At 40.2% G+C, this 15717-nt stretch overlaps 3 protein-coding genes across 3 annotated transcripts; 2 read left to right on the top strand and 1 right to left on the bottom strand.

Annotated features, from left to right (window-relative positions):
- Positions 1-500: 500 nt before the first annotated feature.
- On the bottom strand, positions 501-4255 carry LOC130405576 (extracellular calcium-sensing receptor-like). Its single transcript, XM_056610750.1, has 8 exons — positions 3951-4255; positions 3745-3831; positions 3354-3623; positions 2797-3003; positions 2206-2481; positions 1729-1956; positions 1505-1628; positions 501-1412 (listed from the first exon to the last, which is right to left on the bottom strand). The coding sequence occupies exons 1-8, from the start codon at positions 4206-4208 to the stop codon at positions 502-504; spliced, it is 2361 nt and encodes a 786-aa protein (XP_056466725.1). The 5' UTR covers positions 4209-4255; the 3' UTR covers position 501.
- Positions 4256-5974: 1719 nt separating this feature from the next.
- On the top strand, positions 5975-10921 carry LOC130405575 (extracellular calcium-sensing receptor). Its single transcript, XM_056610749.1, has 13 exons — positions 5975-6273; positions 6562-6752; positions 6921-7030; positions 7113-7265; positions 7368-7568; positions 7767-7921; positions 8039-8285; positions 8388-8518; positions 8682-8778; positions 8870-8993; positions 9237-9709; positions 9794-9874; positions 10061-10921. The coding sequence occupies exons 1-13, from the start codon at positions 5987-5989 to the stop codon at positions 10412-10414; spliced, it is 2604 nt and encodes an 867-aa protein (XP_056466724.1). The 5' UTR covers positions 5975-5986; the 3' UTR covers positions 10415-10921.
- A 955-nt stretch (positions 10922-11876) lies between these two features.
- Positions 11877-15313, top strand: LOC130405403 (extracellular calcium-sensing receptor-like). The gene is made up of 7 exons (XM_056610466.1): positions 11877-12483; positions 12568-12857; positions 13022-13317; positions 13560-13579; positions 13902-14123; positions 14209-14332; positions 14409-15313. Exons 1-7 carry the CDS (start codon positions 12193-12195, stop codon positions 15305-15307), a joined length of 2142 nt encoding a protein of 713 aa, XP_056466441.1. The 5' UTR covers positions 11877-12192; the 3' UTR covers positions 15308-15313.
- Positions 15314-15717: the final 404 nt, after the last annotated feature.

Below are 15717 nucleotides of genomic sequence, written 5' to 3'. Positions count from 1 at the left end.
CATGTGAGTCTCCCGCAGTAGGATAAAAAATATCACAACATAGACCAAAATATGGCTTGTATGTGGTATTTTTACAGTCAGCCATTGATTCAGTCCGAATTTTTCATGTTAGGTATACTATATTATGTCTACAAGGTGGAGGTGGTATCCAAAGGAAAATAATGGTCTGGATGATCAAATCATCATTACATATCTTGGCTTCCCTAATAATTTGCCTAAAACTGACCGATCATTTACATAACTGTGAAATGCCATTCAAATACTATATAATACGTCTTATCACAAGGGCAAAACAACTATTGTTTACATTTGTGACAAAATGCTCTTCGGTAAAATCAGCACAACGAATAATTTTGACATATAATTACTTTATTATGTTACTGTTTTAACTGGGGGAGAAAATAAAATGTTTCATATGTTTCATAGAATTCATAGAATAGTCTACATTTTCCTTCAAACATTCACATAATCAATTGATTCAAAAGAAGGCTATCGTTTATATTATTTCAGGACACCTCGTCCCATTATAGCTTTCTTAGTGTTTCTTTCAGGTCTAAGCAGGATTATAAAACACTTTGGTCCGAATAAGGCCCCTAACAGCCCAAAACTAGAAGCTAGAATGGCAAATACCTCCACAGCATCTGCAGATTTACCAGGGGAGTTGATATAAGCGGGGATAAAGGCTATCCAAACAGCACAAAAGACTAGCATGCTGAAGGTGATAAACTTGGCCTCATTGAAGTTATCTGGCAGATTGCGTGCCAAGAATGCAAGCAGGAAGCTGAGAATAGCCAGTAATCCAATATAGCCCAGTAATACTCCGAATCCAACTCTGGACCCCACTACACACTCAACTACTATCCTGTCATTGTGATATTGTGTGTTTTTATGAGGTGCTGGTGAGGACGACACAAGCCAGGTTGTGCATATTGCCGCTTGAATTAATGTCAGAAATACAACAGTCCCTCTCTGTTGAACTGCCCCAAACCACTTCAGACTACTGCCACCAGCTGGTTTGGAGGCCTTAAATACCGCCAGAACAACCATGGTCTTCACCAGGATACAAGAAACACACAGCACAAAGCTGATCCCAAAGGCTGCATGCCTCAATTGACACGTCCACAGCCTTGGTTGACCAATAAAAAGCAAGGAGCACAAGAAGCATAGTTTGAGTGACAGCAGAATGAGGAAGCTGAGCTCTGAGTTGTTGGCTCTAACCACTGGTGTGGTCCGATGATGTGTGAAGATACCTAGCACAATTGCACAGTTGAGTGTTCCTATCAAAGAGGCCGTTGTTAAGGACATGCCCAAGGGGTCATCGTAGGAGAGGAACTCTATCATTTTTGGCACACAAACGTCACGCTGAGGGCTTGACCAGAAGTCTTCTGGACAACTCAGGCATTCTGTTGAGTCTATGAAAAATACGGCATAAATGTAAACTGGAGAAAGGTTACATTTTCCCATAGGATAAATGACATTATTAGATGTTACATGGTACACCAACCTGTCATATTGCTAATTTCTCCTTCTGAACAAGGGATGCAGTCGAAGCAGCAGTCAGGCTCATTCTTCCTCCTGGCCATGCGGGTGCCTGGGGGACAACTCTCACTACACACTGATCGAGGTGGCTGAAGATTAAATATAACATTTACAATTAATTTAGAAATCCCTTAATTTGACTATTTCAACAGTTGTTAGATAGATAATAGTTTGCTTGGCAGACCAGACCTTTTTGGGAACGAAATTCCAGAATATGATGTCTTCTTTGAGTGTGGTTTCTCCACCTTTGGCGGCGGTCTCCTTGACAACACCAACATTCTGAACGAATGTGCTACCGTCTGGGAGCCAAAGCCAGTTCATTACATCATAGATCGGTAATGCGTCCCCATTCTCATCAAATGATACTTGATCACCAAAAGGTGTGGTAAAGTTGATCCTATCCAAGTAATAAACTAGCTGGAAATAAATCACAAATTATATTGTTAAACTATGAACTATAAAGATACAAATTATAGCTTTTGGTGCCAGTTTGGAATTGTAAAAAGGTCAGCTCAAATATGTGTAAAAACTATTGTTTTTAATTTATTATTACTAATAATCAGTTACTAGATTATGATTCAGATCATTGTTAACAAAAATAAGAATAAATAATTTTTTGACGATGGGAAATCTCTGGTTACATAGTGGCACAAAATTTCACCAAACCTGCCATGGCTCTAGTCTCTGTAAACTGGCACAGGTTTGTCCGACAAAAGGTCCACTCCCTGGAACACACTTCAGCATGTCATGGAGGGCATGTGCCATGGCATATACTGCCTTGTACACATTATATTCTGGCCTGAGGTTTGAAACATCCAGGAACTCTGTCTTTACTGTTGCCAGGTTCTCCTGACCTGTGCACAGTCTCCCCCCTTCATCGGTCCATTTGGGTGGTGAAGGCGGGAATCTACACTGGAACGTCTCCTCCCAAAACTGCTGCACCTAAGAAACATGTTAAGTCATTTGAGGGACTGAAGAGTGCTACTCATTGCTCAATGTTGAAACATGTTGATCTCCTAGTTTATTTGGACAAATAACTGAACATAATGGCTGGGTTATGTACATTGTAAACAGTTTATTGGAAATATAATGACATGATAAAATGATGAACCTATGGAAACAATTTTACGGCTAACCTTGCGTTTATTGGTTTAATATTTTTTTGTTAACAATATAAAATAGCACACCAAAGAATATAATGTAATATATTACATTATAACAACACTTTTCTTTTTTGAGTAAAATAAATATATTCACTATGTTATTGTCCTTGCTGCTGAGTGTGTCATTGTCAGGGCGTATTCTCAGTAGGAAGTCCCTGAGTCCTGGTATCTCTCCCCGGCGGATGGCAATACCCAGAGTGCCTGCAAGGAAAGGCATGTAGCTGGGGATCTGGAGCACAGTGGTGGCAGTCCAGGCTTCACTGGCCATCCACTGGAGGCCTGTAACGTTCTGCCTTACCACCTGTGTATTGGAAAGAGTAAAAGATAAAAGCTTCTTCCCTGTGTGATAGGCCTAACTATGTATTGTGTCAACACGTATTTTGCAGGGCAAATATTGCTTATCACTCTTTTAGCTACATTTTGTGTTTTTGTTCATTATTCATCATCAAAATGTTAACTTATTCTTTAGATAGTAACACTGCTGTGTTTTTAAGAACAACTGTTGAACATTTGTAAACTGTAATATGGGGTTATGGCACAATGCCAACTAATTTGTATTTTTTATGATGATTGTCATTGGATAGTTGCTAATTGTGGTTGGTAGAGAAAAGTAAGGTACATTTTTCTGGCAATAAAGAATTGCGTCCTAACCTCTCCCAAGAGGTTCAACATGTGATTCTCATGTGCGAAAACAATGACCACACGAGAAGTTGATTTCTTCATTATGCCAACAATCCTTTGAAGTTCACCAGGGTTATTTCCCCACGGCAGAACCTCTAGATAAGCCAGACAGCCTTCACCAGACTGGGCCAGCTCTGACTGGAAGGATCGGGCTACATTGAGACCATAGTCATCATCACTGACCAGCAGGCCAATCCAGGTCCAGCCAAACCGCTTCAGAATCTGGAGCATAGCTCGCACCTGGTTGGGTTAAAGTAATCAATGAAGATTCTACATATGCATGACAAAATTATGAGAACGCTGTGTAATATCATCATTTATTAAATTATGACAACTTAAAGCTCTCTCTCTTTTGGTTCACCTGAAACGCATCACTTGGGATAGTTCTAAAAAAAGATGGGAATCGTTGCCTGTCACTGAGGCAGGAACATGTGGCAAAGTAACTCACCTGCGAAAACATACAGGGCATACATAAGGTGTTCACTTCAACAATACAACACATTTATATTCATAACATGATCGAAAAACAAAATACTAATGTGATTGGAGCAAAGGTTGAAAACTTACCATGGGCATTTTGAACAAACCTAAAACACTGGAAATGGCAATAGTATTAGTGGACATGGAGTCACCCACAATCCCTACCACAGGGGTTCCTCTACAGCTTGCGGCCTGGTCAAACATCACCTCTTTGCCACTGGCCAATGAAAAGGCAGCTCGAAAGGCAACTCCGAGTGAGGCACAGTTATCATGGAGTCTGTATCCCAGTGTCACGTTTGGCAGAAGACTGTCGCTCCGGTTGATCTCATCTATTGCAAACAGCATGGTCTGGGAATACCTGAACCCTTGAATGTCAAAACTACCAGCAACAATAATTACAAAACACATAAAGTAATAACAATTTAAAAATAATCACAATATTGATAATAATTATGCTTCACAGCTAAAATCATAATCATAATTCTAATCATAGTCATTTTAAAATCATAGGAATTTATTCCTATTGTCATAATGACAATCATTATAACAGTTAAACATATACTTATTCTCACTCCTGGCAGATGGGCTGCTGTGGTTTGGAGGTGAAAAAGGATTTGGGGAAGATGGAGGTATAATGGGTCTCAAATAGACCCCCCAGCACAATGTCTCCCTGTTTATACATGCCATTAAGACTAAACGGTTCCTGCAACTGACAAGAGGAAGAATAAACGGACGAGACAGGACATAATGAAAGAGAGAGCAACATCACTAAGCATAAACATACAATGTATCTGACTAGCAAGGCCGTCATCTCGTCACTCTCCCTATGGCCTATTTCAACAAGTGCTCTGCCCAAAGCAACCTAAATTTATAGAAGGCACAAGATCCACCCCTTTGTCAACTTAAGTCATAGTTTGAATTTTTAAACCTCCCATTGTAGATGACAAAATAGAAGAATAATATAGTTATGTTTTTTTCATCCCCAATGATGTAACTGTATTCCAAGCCTTTCCAATGTCAACCGACTTGTTAATATTTGGCCGTAGGATTAAAATGTCACAACAACATACACCAAAATATGGTTTGCATAAGCTGTATGAGTTTGTGCAGTCAGCCATTGATTCAGTCGCAATTGTTCATGCTGGGTATACTGTATTATGTCCACAAGGTGGAGGCAGTATTCTTAATGGACAATAGCGGTCTGGATGATAAACCATCATAACATCTCTTGGCTTCCCTGAAAGTTGACCTAAAACTGACGATCTGCATCGGTCAGTACGGATCATTAACATAACAGTGAATCACAATTAAAATACTCAACAAAATGTCTTATCACAAGGACAAAATAGGAAGACCTATTGTTTACATTCGTGGCAGGCGTGTACACAAAATCTCTTTGGCAAAATTGGCACAAATTATTTTATTGATTTTGACAAATTATATTGGTAACCTTAGGAGGAAGCTGAAACGTATCATCAAGTAGTATTTCACTTGATAATATAATGTAATATGTCATGCTGTTGGATGTCTCATTTGCAGTTTAGTGCACAATCCATTAGACTAAGGCATAGTTGTAAAAGCTATAAACGGTTATGCAAGGGGCTTCATATTATTACCCCTTTCATAGTTAATTTCAAACCAACAACAGAGAAATTCAAACAACGGCAGAATAATTTAGACTACAGTCATTGGCACATCATCTCCTGACCTTAGACTTACATTTGTTTCATTTCCCCCCCCCTTCTGATTGGTCCATGTAAGTATCAGCTGATTATAGAAGGTTCCTCAGAATTATATATGCCAGGTCTCCACCCTTTCCAAACATACGTTTCTTCCATAGTCTTCTGTTCCGACATGTAGGAACGGCAAATTAAATATTGCACTTACATTTTTTCTCATCCCAACTCATATTTATCAGTTTCAAACTTTATAAATGCTTATTTGAGGTGCTTTGGGACTTTTAATGATTTTTTTGTTTATTTTGTTAATTGCATTTACATTTTTTGGGGGGTATTTATCAGCAACTACATTGTGCCATTATGGAACCAGTTTGGCCGCTGCATCGACCGCTGATGGTTCTCCTACGGCAAACTCTCTGGCTCCTACCAAGCCTCAACATTTTGATGATCTCTCACCTGTTTCAAACAGGTGGGTGCGAGCTGAGTTTCGGCACAAGAGCTCTGGAGGAGGTGGAACATACGGTGGGTCCACTGTCTGATCAGAGGACAGAGGGAGTTAGAGATGTTGGAGTATCGCTCTTGTCTGAATGTGTGATTCTGGGAAACAGCGAGCTGCTGGCCCTTCGCTCAGAGGGAGATGTGATCATTGGTGGGTTGTTCCCTGTGCATTACCTTGTCCCCAACTCCCAGAACACCTACAATAGCAAACCCCAGAACCTACCTTGCAATGGGTAAGCAGAACAAAAATTCTGAATATATGTATATATATATTTTTTTTATAAATAATAGAACATCAATAAATACACTTACACAAATTAGGATTTCTTGGAAAGTATTTGAAAATTGTGATGTTTTAAATAATCTTTTACGAAGCATTTTCTGCACAACTTGTTTGCATTATTCAAGATTTTCTAAACATTTGGTTCTATATGTTCTACAGGTTGCAATAAGGGGTTGATTGTTGATCACTATCTTAGTGTGTTCTTTTTCATGTTGTTTTGGGTGTGCTGCTTTTTCAGTTTTGACGACAGAGCCTTCCGGTGGATGATGACAATGATCTTTGCAGTGGAGGAAATTAACCGTAACCCAGCTCTGCTCCCTGGCGTCACACTTGGCTACCACATCATGGACAGCTGTGATCACATCCACACCAGCCTCAAAGCTCTTTTGTCTTTACTCACTCACAGTACGAAAGGGCAAAACACATTGGGTGAAGATAGGATAAATATAAATAATTTAGAAGGGAAAACAAAGAACATTCAAAGGATGTCAAGGACGATAGCTAATGAAGGTAATAAAGAATGGGAAAAACCTCACTTCCCTGATGATGACAGAAAGTCTATGAGGGGAAATGTAACAATAACAAAAAGCACCACAGATTCAGGAAGGTGTCTTACTGGATCTCCAATCACGGCTGTGGTTGGCCTTGCCTCTTCATCCCCTACTGGTGCTATAGCACACATTCTGGGCCCCTTCAGCATCCCTCTGGTGACTATAACCTCACGCTGTGAATCCAGATACTCTACCCGCAATGACGCATATTTGAAAATAAAAAGTTCTATTTTTTCAGGTTAGTTATTTTGCCACCTGTGCCTGTCTCACAGACAAACACACCTACCCATCTTTCTTGCGCACAGTGCCCAGTGATCTGTTTCAGGTCAGGGGTCTGGTTGAGCTTGTTAAATTCTTTGGATGGAACTGGGTGGGCACTGTAGGGACCCCGGTGAGATTAATTGTAAAAATTGTTACAACTATTAACTCCAACCCAACTAACCCAACATTCAACATTCATGCTGACACTACCTGGGTGTTTCTGATTCATCAGGATGACTACAGTCGTTATGGAATCCAAGCGTTCTCTCATCAGTTTAGACAACTGGGAGGCTGCCTTGCATACCATCTCACTATCCCACAATCCCCCACCTTTGTTGAGATTGGAGCCATGGCCGACACCCTCCAGAGCTCAAAGGCTAAAGTGGTGGTGGCCTTCGCTACAGAGGGGCAACTTCTGGAGCTGTTCTCAGAGGTGAGTCATCCTGCCCATGACCCAAGTGAACACAAGAGTGTAATGATTGGAGCCCAGCAGACAAAGGATGCCATATTATACATAATATACTACTGTGTTCCCTTTCCAACCCACCAGCTTGTGGCCAGGAATGTGACTGGAATCCAATGGGTAGCCAGTGAAGCCTGGGTTACCGCTAACATGCTAACTGCCCCCCAGTTTCACCTCCTCCTGCAAGGCACACTGGGCTTCTCCTTCCCAGGAGTTTACATACCTGGTCTGAGAGAGTTTTTGTTGAAGGTGCGGCCTAAGGCAGAGCCTGGTTTTGAGTTTCACAACATGCTATGGGAGGAAGTGTTCGACTGTAGGTTGGAGTTCACGGCAGATCCTTCCAATATAAATGCCAACGACTTTGAAAGAGTAATCGAGCAATATGATCAACATGAGTCTAAGCTGAACACACATCTTAAAACATATGAGGGGGAAAAGAGGACTTTCCTGTTTTCAGCCCAAGAAAACACTACAGATTCACCTGAGAGGCCTGTGTGCACAGGCTCAGAGGATCTCAGCAATGTGCACAACAGTTACACAGAGCTGTCCAAAGTCAGAATATCCTATAACGTTTACAAGGCTGTGTATGCCATCGCCCATGCACTGCACGATTTACTTGAATGTGGTTCTGTTGGAGCCACCACCGCTGAAGCTGGGTGTAAGAAAAATGCATCAAAACCAATAGAGGTGCAGAAAACAGTAATATGCATGTATATACTGGCCATAAAGTCACAAGTCCCTAATTAGATAGCGATTGTTAACTATATCCTGTTTTTGCGGGTAATGCAGCTATTGGGCTACCTGAAGATGGTTAATTTCACCAACCAGTTTGGTGAAAAAGTACATTTTGATGACAATGGAGAGCCTGTGCCCCTATATGACATTATCAACTGGCAAAAGGACAGCAAGGGAAAGATTAGGTAACTTAAGGATACTATGTCAAATTTAAACAAAATCCAATAATTAATAAATTGACAATAAAAAGAAAGAAATTATTATTTTTTCATTATTATTTAAGGGCTATTAAAAATGAAATATTTTGCCCATTTGCTCATATGTAAATATGTTCCCCAATAAATTAAGATTTGTTAAGGTGGGAAGCTATGATGGTTCGGTTCCAATGGATCAGCAGCTGCAGCTGAATCAGAGTAAAATTGTATGGACAGGAGGCCTATCACAGGTCGGTAATGAACCCCATCATTCCCATGAACTAAACTGTATCATTAAAAAAATATATACAAAGAATAATGCTATGTTTTATTTGTTTTTAGGTTCCCGTGTCTCTTTGCAGTGATCCCTGCCCGCCTGGAAGCAGGCAGGCTAGACGCCCAGGAGAACCTCAGTGTTGCTTTGACTGCTTACCATGTGCAGAAGGAGAGATAAGCAACCAAACTGGTACACAGATGTGCTGTTTATCAATTATTTTCATTTGTAATCTATAATTGGTCATAGAGAGGCGAAGAAGATAATGTACATGCAATAATCAACATTTTAAAGCATTATAATAGTCTTCATCATCCACATTTTAATCATTATAAATCAAAGGTTGAGTACCTGCCCATAACCTATGGACACTTAGGTTATAAATGTATATAAACATAAATGAAATGGTTACTTTTACTTGTTTTCCACACACAGATTCTACAGAGTGTACAAAATGTCAAGAGTACTACTGGTCTGACAAGAGAAAGGTGGAGTGTGTGGCCGGAGTGGACGACTTCCTGTCCGTGTACGACACCATGGGCATCATCCTGATCACGCTCACCCTGCTGGGGGTCGTCATGACAACCGTCATCACTACTGTCTTCCATCACTTCCGTGCCACGCCCATCGTCAGGGCAAACAACTCTGAGATCAGCTTCCTGTTGCTGGTGTCACTAAAGCTGTGTTTCCTCTGCTCCCTGGCCTTCATCGGCAAGCCGTCCACATGGACGTGTAGACTGCGCCAGGCCGCTTTCGGTGTCAGTTTTGTTTTATGTCTCTCCTGTCTGTTGGTCAAGACTATTGTGGTTCTGCTGGCCTTCCGGTCCACTGGGCCAGGTTCTGGAGCTATGAAGCTCTTTGGCCCCGCCCAACAAAGGACTCTCATCTTGTGCACTACTGCACCTCAGGTAGGCGGTGGGCCGTTAAGATTTTGAACAGAGCTGGCCATTCATCTTTACTTGCTTGTTTAAATGCCTTTGCTTGATCTCCAGGTTTGTCTCTGTGCTGGTTGGCTCTCAGCAGCACCCCCATTCCCATTCAGGAATCCAACGTACCAAGCCTCAACTGGGATGGTAAATACTAAATATACAATGACCATACTATAACTATAAAATAAAACACAATTGCAATGAAAAAACATTTTTAATTTGCATTGCTTGGAAAATATTAGCATGTTCAGAAAGTCTAGCGAGTCTGTTGCGGAATGATCTGATCATGGTAAAACCTGGATTGCTAACATTCTTCTGTCTTGTGACCAGATCGTGGTGGAGTGCAGGGAGCTGTGGCCCGCTGGGTTCTACCTGGTGCTGGGCTACATCGGCCTGCTGGCGTCCCTCTGCCTCCTCCTCGCCTACCTTGGCCGCAAGCTGCCCGACACCTTCAACGAGGCCAAACTCATCACCTTCAGCATGATCATCTTCTGTGCTGTGTGGCTCTCGTTCATCCCGGCTCACGTCAGCTCCCCAGGGAAATTCACTGTGGCCGTGGAGATATTTGCCATCTTGGCCTCCAGTTTTGGGTTGTTGTTATGTATATTTGTGCCTAAATGTTTTATTATTTTAGCGCAACCTGAGAAGAATATCAAGAAGCGAATGATTAAATCTCCCAGATAAAACAAACTTGTTTAATTATTCAGAAGTTAGTTTTAATTTACTGCAATATCAACTAAATAATCATGAATGATCATCGTGAGAGGGCTAGCCATATTTTTTAAGTAAGCATTTTAATCCTGTCTGTATAGCAATACAGCAGTTTGTTTCTCTGACAGCTGCTGTTGCTTAGGTTTATTTGAATCTGCACAAACTGCACAGTGAAAGTATTTCAATAATGAAAATGTTTTGTTTCACAATTCTTTGGGATATAACTTGAATCAAATGTTACATCATATCTATATCATAATGTTTAATTCTGCCGAGATTAAAGAATCCTTTCTATCAATGTGTCAGCTCAATGTCTAGCGTTCATGATAAAGTAGAATTTAGTAGAAGATGTTTCATGAGGGCGTATTAAAGCATTTGTCAGCTGAGATGCACGCCTCCACTTTTGGGGAGGAACACAGACAGATAAAACTATCCACATCCACATGTTACGTAAGTGTAGCTCGTAGCTTAAAGATATACTTCTCCAACAAGCATCTTCATATTGAAAAATTTTCAGCTGCATGAAGCTAATCCGGCTCAAACTGATGATATTCCACCTGCACCTGCTGCAGTCAATATTTCTAACAACGCGTCATCAGAATCAGAAGATAGCCATCATTGATATAGCTGCTGGCCCATAACTAGCTTCTGTCAACTGTTCTGCATATTTTCCAAGAGTTGATACCAGCAGGGATAATGGCTATCCAAACAGCTCAGAAGTCCAACATGCTGAAGGTGATAAACTAGGCCTAATTTAAGTTATCTGGTAGATTCCGTGCCAATAATGCAAGCAAGAAGCTAGGGATACCCTGTAAGCCAATATAGCCAATTAATACTCAGAATACAACTCTGGAAAAATGGACCAACCTGTCATTGTGATACTGTGCCAGTTCTGCCAGAAAAACAATTTTCTTCACCAGGACACATGAGAAACACAGAACAAAGCTGATCCCAAAGGATGTTAGCCTCAACTAACAAGTCGACACAATAAGCACAATAAGCATAGTTTAAGTGCAGCAGAATAAGCAGAATGAGGAAGCAAAGCTCTGAGTTGTTTGCACTAACCACTGGCGTACAGTTATCTGTAAATATTCCCAACACAATTGGGCAGATGAGTGTATCTACTAACGAGGCCATTGTTAAGGATATACCAAGGGGTCATTGTACGAGAGGAACTCTGAAGATTTTGGCATTTTAAAATGTGAATGATTCAAATCAAGTGGTAGCATTTGGGATTTCTCCTGTGTGCAGAATCTGACGTAATGCTAAAAGAGGGCAGCACCATTCTCATCATTTATATAGCCTAGATGTAACACCTAGTGAGCACTTACATTTTAAGGATGGGTGGCTTGGTTGCAGTTTTTCTGACACAAAGCTTGACCTTTTTTTTTTTTTTGTTATGTTTTATGATTTCTATGTATAAATCTGTGGGAGGTCTAATAATGAGAACAGAGGTTTCATCTAATGCAGAGAATGACACCAATTCTGTTGATTGTTGGCTTCGGGGTATTCCTCAGCTACCTGCATTTACACAGAAAGGGGATTACATAATTGGGGGTGTATTCCAAATGCATTACTACATGAAAACAGTGAAGAAAAACTACCCGAGCCCTCCAGAGCCTCTCAAATGCACAGGAAGGTGAGTTAGTCAGAGAAGAAAATAAAGGGGGTTGATCTATATTTCAACTTTGAAAGCAAATTAAATATACCGTCATGAAAGTATATATATTTTTTATATTTTTGTTTACAGCATGGAAACCCGGGAACTGCGCTTCTCGCGTGCAATGGCCTTTGCCATCAACGAGATCAACAACAGCTCAGATCTTCTGCCGGGGGTCGCACTTGGTTACAAAATACATGATTCTTGTGCCTCAACCCCCATGGCCGTGCAGGTGGCGTTTCAGTTTACAAATGCCCCACCTTTGTATAAAAGCAGCAAAGTGTGTTCGCAATCAGGAAGGGTGTTGGCAGTTATTGGTGATTCTGGATCAACGTCATCCATCAGCATATCTCGAATCCTTGGGCCCTTGGACATTCCACAAGTATTTAATTTATTCTGCAGAACTCTGCCATTATTGGGCTTCTATTTTGTAAAAATGCATCGTAATGTTTAATTTTTTCCTAAGGTTAGTCCCTTCGCTACCTGTGCGTGTTTGTCTGACAAGACGCAATACCCAACCTTTTTTAGAACCATCCCTAGTGACCATTTCCAGGCTCTCGCTCTTGCCAAACTCGTGAAACGTTTTGGGTGGACTTGGATTGGCACTGTTCAGTCTAACTCAGACTATGGCAACAATGGGATGGCCTCCTTTTTACGAGCAGCGCAGAAGGAGGGTATATGTGTGGAATACTCTGAATCGTTTAATAGAAATGATCTGCAAAGCAAGATTCAACAGGTGGCTGAAGTGATTCGCAGGTTCATACATGAATTATTCTGATTATGTCCAGTTTATAAAATACAATGTCAATATTAAAACCAAGATAACTTGTAGGCATATAATGTTTATAAAACCTTAGTATCAACCAAGCAATATATTATATCATATAAAAATATGTAGTTATATTTATAAATCTCTACAGATCTACAGCCATGGTTGTCGTGGCATTTACAGCTCCAGAAGACTTGCGGGTTCTGCTGGAAGAGCTGACGGTACATCCCTCTCCTCCTCGCCAATGGATCGGCAGTGAAGCCTGGGTAACCCATTCAGAGGTTCAGAGATTTCACCTGCTTGCAGGAGCGATTGGATTTGCTATTCCGAAATCTAACATACCAGGTTTTAGAGAATTCCTTCTAGATCTTTCACCTGTTAAGGTGGCTGCTTCACACGTGCTCACGGAGTTCTGGGAGGGTGCATTCAACTGTCTGCTAGAAAAACGTGAGAAATCTTGGAAATAGTGTTGGATTACTGTTATGCCAATTTCATAATAATAATGAATAATAATTATAATTATTCATCTTATTAAGTATTCATTATTATAACAAATGTGTAATTCTTCAATGAAAAAAGAAGAAATTACATAATTAGCGAACCAATTACTTATTTAATATAATTACACTTTTTTTGCTATTTTGTTGTTTTCGTTATCAAAACATCTGCTCCTGATTCTCTCTTTACAGGAGCTGGCTCAGTGGACAAAGTTTGTGATGGAACTGAAGATATACAGAAGCTCCAAAATCCATACACTGACACCTCTCAGCTCAGAATCACAAACATGGTGTACAAAGCTGTTTACGCAATAGCACACGCTATACACTACTTGGTGTGTAAGAAGATAAACTCCAAAATACATTGTGATCAATTCATGAAAATCGAGCCAATTCAGGTGAATTACAATTAAGCTTTTTATTGAAGCAAATCCTTGAAAATGGTAAAGTTCAAAGTGCCGCCTTTTTGTGTACAATATACTTCTATCTTCATTATCTAATTGTTCTGTTTTCACTCATTTTTCACCTGTACAGGTCCTTGATCAGTTGAAAAGGGTGAATTTCTCTCGTAATGGTTACCACGTCTCATTTGATGCCAATGGTGACCCTGTGGCCTTCTATGAGCTGATTAACTGGCAGATAAATGAGAACGGTGGTCTGGAGTTTGTAACCGTGGGACATTATGATGAGTCCCTTTCTCCTGGCCAGAAGTTCAATATCAAAAGTGAAATCAGTTGGGCAGATGGTGGCATACAGGCAGGGAGAACAACACATTATTTGATTCCTTCAACACAACTGCTTCCAAACTGCATGTAAAGCTGTTTGTCTACGTGTGAATCAGGTGCCTGTGTCCGTATGCAGTGACAGCTGTCCACCAGGAACACGCAAGGTTCTCCAGAAGGGGAAGCCGGTTTGCTGCTATGACTGTGTACCATGTGCTGAAGGAGAGATAAGCAATTATACTGGTACAACCAATGTTAACATTCCTAAAAAACTAAATGTTATAATAATAGTAAAAACTGATTATATATCTTTTCCCAGATTCATCTGACTGTTCCCCATGTCCCAATGAGTTCTGGCCCAATGCAGAGAAGAACTTCTGTCGTCCCAAGCTTGTTGAGTTCCTTTCCTTTCACGAGATCCTTGGAATTATTTTGTCAGCATTCTCTATAGCAGGAGCCTGTTTGACCATCATTACAGCCATAGTGTTGTTCAAGCACAGATTTACCCCTGTAGTTAAAGCTAACAACTCTGAGCTGAGCTTCCTGCTGCTATTCTCCTTGACTCTGTGTTTCCTGTGTTCTCTGACCTTCATCGGCCGTCCCTCAGACTGGTCCTGTATGCTTCGCCACACAGCTTTTGGGATCACCTTCGTCCTCTGTATCTCTTGTGTTCTGGGGAAAACGATCGTGGTATTGATGGCATTTAAAGCTACAATCCCAGGTAGCAATGTAGCAAAATGGTTTGGCTTAACACAGCAGAGAATGACTGTAGTATCTTTTACATTTGTTCAAGTTCTGATATGCATTGTTTGGCTTGTTCTGAAGCCTCCTTACTCTCATAGAAATCTGACCATCTACAAGGAGATAATAATTCTAGAATGTGCATTAGGCTCAGCATTAGGTTTCTGGGCTGTGCTTGGGTACATTGGGCTCCTTGCCGTATTTTGTTTTGTATTAGCTGTTTTAGCCCGAAAACTACCTGACAATTTTAATGAAGCTAAGCTAATCACATTTAGTATGCTTATATTCTGTGCTGTTTGGATAACTTTTATCCCAGCTTATATCAGTTCCCCTGGGAAGTTCACTGTAGCTGTGGAGGTGTTTGCCATTTTGGCCTCTAGTTTTGGATTGATTATCTGTATATTCTTTCCAAAATGTTTTATTATTTTGTTTAGGCCTGAGAAAAACACCAAGAAACATTTAATGGGTAAAAAATAGAAAGTATTATTCTTAATAATAATGATAATACATTTAATTTAGAGGCGCCTTTCAAGACACCCAAGGTCACCTTACAGAGCATATCATCATCATAAATCGTTTAAAAAAACAAAATATTGTGGAAAAAAATATATATATTGAGTGTAGATAAGTCAACGTTAACCTCAGAATCATACATATTATATGTTTAGTGTAGTTCTTTGTTTAATTGCCATGTAAATGACTGAACTACTGTACTTAATAATAATTGTATACATTTACATTTCAATTAATCATTTTCATTATAATCTTTATTATGATTTAAGTCCATAAATAATGCTATATTTGAGTCGGCCATGGCAGTTTTGTTAATTTGATGTGGTCATTTGTACACTATTACGAGCATGTGTATTTTCTTGCATAATATAAAA

Source organism: Gadus chalcogrammus, chromosome 16, assembly GCF_026213295.1.
Source record: "Gadus chalcogrammus isolate NIFS_2021 chromosome 16, NIFS_Gcha_1.0, whole genome shotgun sequence".
NCBI classification, from domain to species: domain Eukaryota; kingdom Metazoa; phylum Chordata; class Actinopteri; order Gadiformes; family Gadidae; genus Gadus; species Gadus chalcogrammus.
The sequence above is the reverse complement of the archived record's forward strand: the minus strand, read 5'-3'. Positions and strand labels throughout refer to the sequence as shown.

Excerpts from the sequence above, each read along its gene's own strand:
- LOC130405576 (XM_056610750.1), bottom strand. The coding sequence starts at position 4,208 with ATGCTGTTTGCAATAGATGAGATCAACCGGAGCGACAGTCTTCTGCCA. Across the intron at positions 2,482-2,796 it reads GCAGCAAGGACAATAACATA|GTGCAGCAGTTTTGGGAGGA; the intron begins GTGAATATATTT and ends CATGTTTCTTAG. Across the intron at positions 1,413-1,504 it reads AGAAATTAGCAATATGACAG|ACTCAACAGAATGCCTGAGT; the intron begins GTTGGTGTACCA and ends TATTTTTCATAG.
- LOC130405575 (XM_056610749.1), top strand. The coding sequence starts at position 5,987 with ATGATCTCTCACCTGTTTCAAACAGGTGGGTGCGAGCTGAGTTTCGGC. Across the intron at positions 7,266-7,367 it reads TGGGCACTGTAGGGACCCCG|GATGACTACAGTCGTTATGG; the intron begins GTGAGATTAATT and ends CTGATTCATCAG. Across the intron at positions 8,519-8,681 it reads GACAGCAAGGGAAAGATTAG|ATTTGTTAAGGTGGGAAGCT; the intron begins GTAACTTAAGGA and ends CAATAAATTAAG.
- LOC130405403 (XM_056610466.1), top strand. The coding sequence starts at position 12,193 with ATGGAAACCCGGGAACTGCGCTTCTCGCGTGCAATGGCCTTTGCCATC. Across the intron at positions 12,484-12,567 it reads GGCCCTTGGACATTCCACAA|GTTAGTCCCTTCGCTACCTG; the intron begins GTATTTAATTTA and ends TTTTTTCCTAAG. Across the intron at positions 12,858-13,021 it reads GTGGCTGAAGTGATTCGCAG|ATCTACAGCCATGGTTGTCG; the intron begins GTTCATACATGA and ends AAATCTCTACAG.